Source organism: Acanthochromis polyacanthus, chromosome 8, assembly GCF_021347895.1.
Source record: "Acanthochromis polyacanthus isolate Apoly-LR-REF ecotype Palm Island chromosome 8, KAUST_Apoly_ChrSc, whole genome shotgun sequence".
In the NCBI taxonomy this organism is placed as follows: Eukaryota; Metazoa; Chordata; class Actinopteri; family Pomacentridae; genus Acanthochromis; species Acanthochromis polyacanthus.
The window spans coordinates 29,680,352-29,685,306 of NC_067120.1; the positions used below are offsets into that span (position 1 = coordinate 29,680,352).

General features: G+C 40.3%; 2 protein-coding genes across 2 annotated transcripts; both read right to left on the reverse strand.

Moving 5' to 3' along the window:
* On the reverse strand, positions 1-2,635 carry steep1 (STING1 ER exit protein 1). The gene has a single exon (XM_022218835.2). It carries the CDS (start codon positions 2,489-2,491, stop codon positions 1,814-1,816), a length of 678 nt encoding a protein of 225 aa, XP_022074527.1. The 5' UTR covers positions 2,492-2,635; the 3' UTR covers positions 1-1,813.
* A 533-nt stretch (positions 2,636-3,168) lies between these two features.
* LOC127535059 (metallothionein B) lies at positions 3,169-4,146 on the reverse strand. The gene is made up of 3 exons (XM_051951922.1): positions 3,958-4,146; positions 3,785-3,850; positions 3,169-3,399 (listed from the first exon to the last, which is right to left on the reverse strand). The coding sequence occupies exons 1-3, from the start codon at positions 3,980-3,982 to the stop codon at positions 3,308-3,310; spliced, it is 183 nt and encodes a 60-aa protein (XP_051807882.1). The 5' UTR covers positions 3,983-4,146; the 3' UTR covers positions 3,169-3,307.
* Between the last annotated feature and the right edge of the window lie 809 nt (positions 4,147-4,955).

The window sequence follows — 4,955 nt, forward strand, 5'->3', positions numbered from 1 at the left end:
TGACTGTCTCACTGCATTTTATTGACAAAACTCAAAAAAATTGCGAATTGTTAATGTTATTGGTTTCATTGTGGACTTTTTCTGTCTTGACAATTTAAACTGTGTGTTATTGTCATATGTTAATGTTTCCTGCACCAGCTGGCCATGAGATTTCCAGCACACATTGCAGTGTGAAGTTGAATTTTTGCATAAACACAACTCATTTTAACAACAACAAATAAAAGCTTACATGTGTAGCTCTAAATACTTTTGCGTTTCTATCACTTCTAGCAAAATTCTGATCCAGTCTATGAAACATGTTGTTTTCCTAATTTGTCCTGTTTCTGACCTACATTAAGAGCCCAACCTGCCAGTTAGACATTGTCCTACATTTAATGAATCACTGTCTGACACATTTACAGACATCTTTCTAATGCATGCTATTTTTGATGCTACATATGACAAATATAAAGATTTCATTAACAAATGATAAATATCTGCAATGTACTTTTTTTTCAAACACCATGTTAAGATTGTTCGCCACCCAATGAGTTCTGGATAGGTAAAAAAAAAAACAGACGGACAGATATTTTATTGATTCTGAAGAGAATTTAGGATAAATTTTGTTGTCTGACTGGGAATTAAAGGCAGGCCATGGCAGAGAGATTTCCAAATATTAACCACTAGACCACCAGAGACGGAATTTTGAGGTAGTATATTTGCATATGGGTGATAAATTAAATTATAAACTCACAGTTTCTTATCTGTCCCCATTTAGTAAGTCAAAGAGTGCAGTCAGTTCCTTCATTTTGATGCAGGAAGTGGTATCATAAACAGTTCTTTTCATCAAATAGTAAGGTTCTGAGTGACCAGAACGTCTTCATGGTGCCTTGATATATATATTTTCCTGAACTGTACAGGAGCGATGAACACTGTTCTTACAAAAGACACTCCCTCATCTGGTGTTTTAATCATGGTGGTGGGGAGCAATGTCTAACACAGGAGTGTCAAACATTAGGTGATTGGTCCAATCCGGCCCATGGGCTGACTTTGCAAAGTGTAAAAATTACAGAGATGAAAATAAACACTGTGAAAGTATTTATAGACACTGAACATTGTGCGATATAATGCGAGTCAGGAGATTCAATAAAACAGAGTTTGCTTTAGTGGAACATTATTTTTGAGGCACTGCCACACTTTTTTTGCATTTTTTATGTATACATTTTAACATAATCGTATCCTTAATAGTTGCCAGTTTGTGCGGTGCATCAGTTCAAGTGGTCAGGATTACCATACAGATGTGAAAACGGATGTAAATTTTAAATAATTTCTAGATCTTGACAAGTTGTAAAATACTATATTGTTCAGTTCCAGATGCATGTGACAAAATGTTCGGTGCCTTTGAAGGTACACTGATCTGTAAATTGTAATGTGTAAATGATACAGTGAGGCATAAAACTGTTAAAATGTCACTTTTTTTTAAAAAAGAAATTTCAGGTGGTTCAAAATCTTTTCGTAAAAGATAATGCACTAAATGTTAAAAATTTCAGAATATAGTTTACACCCTGGTAAATAAGACACCAAGAACAAATTATTTTAAAAAACTACAAAAATGTTTATTTAGTCTTTTCATGTTAAATTTAGAGTTGAAAAAACTAAGATCACAAACTAAATCAAAAGTCTAACATTTTACCATCTCAACATGCAGCAACTTAGTCCTGTTTTGACACCTCCACATGTTGTCCTCTCTGTGTATCACAGATGGAAGAGGAGGTTTGAGGAGCAGCAGGATCTCCACAGAATTACAGTCACAGTTTGTCTCCCTCAGTCTGGTCTATTTAAACTGATTATCAATAAGCGTCCCCTTCATCTTCGCCTTCTTGGCTTCCAGCTCAGCCAGCTCCTGCAGCCTCCTCTTGCTCATCCCTTTCCTCTCCAGCTGCTTCTCGATCACCTTCGCATTCTGGGCGTACGAGTCGGCCACCTCCCGGGCCTCGATCTCCTCCTCCTCCTCGTCGATGGTGGACACGGTGACGGAGCTGAACTTGCCCATGTCTTTGGTCCGCTTGGTCATCATCACACGAACCTTCTTGGGAGCTTCTGGCTGCTTCTGGCTGTACACGCTGGTGTTGCCGAAGCCCTGACCGAACTTAACCACGGCTCCGTCCACTATGAAGGTGGCCGGGTTGTTCTTCTCCTGGTGCTGGTAGAAGAGCAACAGGCCGCACTTGCCGCACTTCTTGCGGTGCTGCTTCTCGATGCCCTCGGCCCGTTTGATATACGCGGTCTCCTCCTCCTCCACGTTGCAGAACTTGTGAGCGTGTTTGGCCGCATCTATCACTCTGGCTCGGTCCCGGGGCCTCATGGGAAGCTTCTCCAGCTGGCAGTCCAGAACCAGAACCATCTGACCACACAGACAGTAGTAGACGTGAAGCGGCTTCTCTCCGTCGTCGTACTCCTCTCGGTCTCTGGTGTCCGAGCACACGACGCTTCTCGACACGACCTTCGGCATTTTCGCACGATGAAATGTCTTTAATAGCCCAGGGTAATTAAACTTCCTTAGCGAAAAGCCACAACATCGAAAAGCAAGACTTGTGTCAGAAAACTTCCTTCAAACACACAAACAACGCAACACTTCCGGTGTGCGTCGGCAATAACGTTCCTATGAGAAACCTTGTCTTTAGTTCCGCCTGGCAAAAGGATAACACGGAAGTCAAAATAGATCACCTTTTTTATTGCCATCATAATTTTGAAGTCCACATGATGACCTAATATAAACGGAGCCAGGAATGATTAAGAATTAGATAATGCTATTGAATCTTTATACACACACACACACACACAGAGACTTACAGTAGGAGTGCATTGGTCTAGTAATTTATATTTTGTACATGTTTAAACAAAGAGCTGGCTGAACACACATTTTTGCTGAATTAGGTTTTTCTGTCAGCATTAACTGTGTTGATGCACTCTAATTAAGCTAGAATTTAAGGGGTTAAATTTTACCCTCAATTCAAATGATCAGAACTCAGGTATATGCTCTTCAATCAAGTATTTATGGCTTTCAGCTTTGTACACAAGCTTCATGCAAGTGCAGCCTTGATCAAATGACCTCCTGCTGCAGCACATCCTCATACATTGAAACCTTACACCACTGAAGTCAGAAGCCAAAACCAGATGACACATTGCTTTTCCTTAATCAAACATGTTTATTTTAACACCAAAGAAGAGTACAAAACACTATGCTCTAGATATCTGCAAATTTAACCATTAGTTGTTCACATTGCTCCATCACAAGGGCAGGAGTAGGGATGCTGTTGCAGGCTCCTCACTGACAGCAGCTCGTGTCGCAGGTCTTCCCTTTGCAAACACAGCCAGAGGCACATTTGCTGCAGTCTGATGGGCAGCAGGGGCAGCAGCCTGCAAAAATAGAAGAGCAAATTAGGCCACAGTGAAGACGGAAACAAAGCCTTGATTTTGACCAAATGTTGACACCAGATGCAGCCAGTCAGGGAGGACTTAAACATGAATAATGCATAAATTAAAGCATTTTGAGAGCCAACTGAACTTGACAAAATGAATGAGAATCTATACATTTCAGGTGGTAGTTCATTAAGCCAACCTGTGCAGTGAATTTAATTCAGAACTACAAATAAAAGGTAAAAAATAAAAACCATGCTTCACTGGTAGATACTAGCAGGAAATTTTAGATTTAGTGGGTTGAGAAAAGGGTGAGAAGGTCACCCTGACCTGATTAAGACTAAAAACGCTACATGTGCTTTTTATGAGGATGAATTCAACTTACTCTTCTGGCAGCAGGTGCAGGAGCAGTCCTTGCACTTGCAGGATCCTGCACAGCTGCATGTTCCAGCTGAACATAGAAACAACACAGATCATCTAGGTTAGTAAGAACATCATTTGTATTTTCTTTTTTAAAAAGCAAGAACGTTCATACCTAGACAAAATGACAATACTCACATTTAGCGCACTCGCAAGGGTCCATTTTTTCCAGTAGGTGAGTTGTTCTTCCTCAGAAGGTGAAGCGTCTTGTCTGAGTGTTGTGATTCCTGGAGGAGGTGCGGCGCTTTTATAGCGTCCGGGGAAAACAGAACCGGGTGCAAAACGCGCCTGTGTGTCACGCAGACTGCCCGAGACTGCCGGTTAATGATTTGCACGGAGGCTTGTGCACACGACGAGCAGCCGGAACACAGAGACTTTCAACCGAGGGCAGGCTGGCGTGTCGGCTGTAGATTATGTAAGACCACCCGGACCCCCGTTTTTTCTTTACCCCCCGGGGGGAAAACGGCTCCGGAATAATTAACGCATTTATCCAGAATCAAAACACAGTGTGGGGCTGTGGAGGGTTTAGAGACGTGAACATATGGACACACAAGTTCAACAATAATTCAGAATTTCCTAAAATAGCACGTGAAATTTAAATGATGATGATATTTTTTTTAGGAAATATATGTGATAAGTAAGACATTAAACAAACTATATATGAAAATTACTTCTCTTAAATTCTACAAATGCAGTTTTAACTGTATTCTGAACACACCTTGACCTCAGTTTACATAATGTTCCCACTATTTTATTAATCCGTGCGCAAAACTTGGCACAGCTCTTCACACAGCTCATCTTTGCACACATCCTTCTTTCATATTAACCTCATTAGGATCCATATAACCATATAAAATCACTACTTATCACATCCATCCATTCTCTGCACCGCTTTATCTTTGTGATTTTATATGGATCCTAATGAGGTTAATATGAAAGAAGGATGTGTGCAAAGATGAGCTGTGCCAAGTTTTGCGCACGGATTAATAAAATAGTGGGAACATTATGTAAACTGAGGTCAAGGTGTGTTCAGAATACAGTTAAAACTGCATTTGTAGAATTTAAGAGAAGTAATTTTCATATATAGTTTGTTTAATGTCTCATCAAGGCAAATTAGATTAATAAAATGTATGTAT

Excerpts from the sequence above, each read along its gene's own strand:
- steep1 (XM_022218835.2), bottom strand. The coding sequence starts at position 2,491 with ATGCCGAAGGTCGTGTCGAGAAGCGTCGTGTGCTCGGACACCAGAGAC.
- LOC127535059 (XM_051951922.1), bottom strand. The coding sequence starts at position 3,982 with ATGGACCCTTGCGAGTGCGCTAAAT. Across the intron at positions 3,851-3,957 it reads CCCTTGCGAGTGCGCTAAAT|CTGGAACATGCAGCTGTGCA; the intron begins GTGAGTATTGTC and ends TTCTATGTTCAG. Across the intron at positions 3,400-3,784 it reads CTGCACCTGCTGCCAGAAGA|GCTGCTGCCCCTGCTGCCCA; the intron begins GTAAGTTGAATT and ends CTATTTTTGCAG.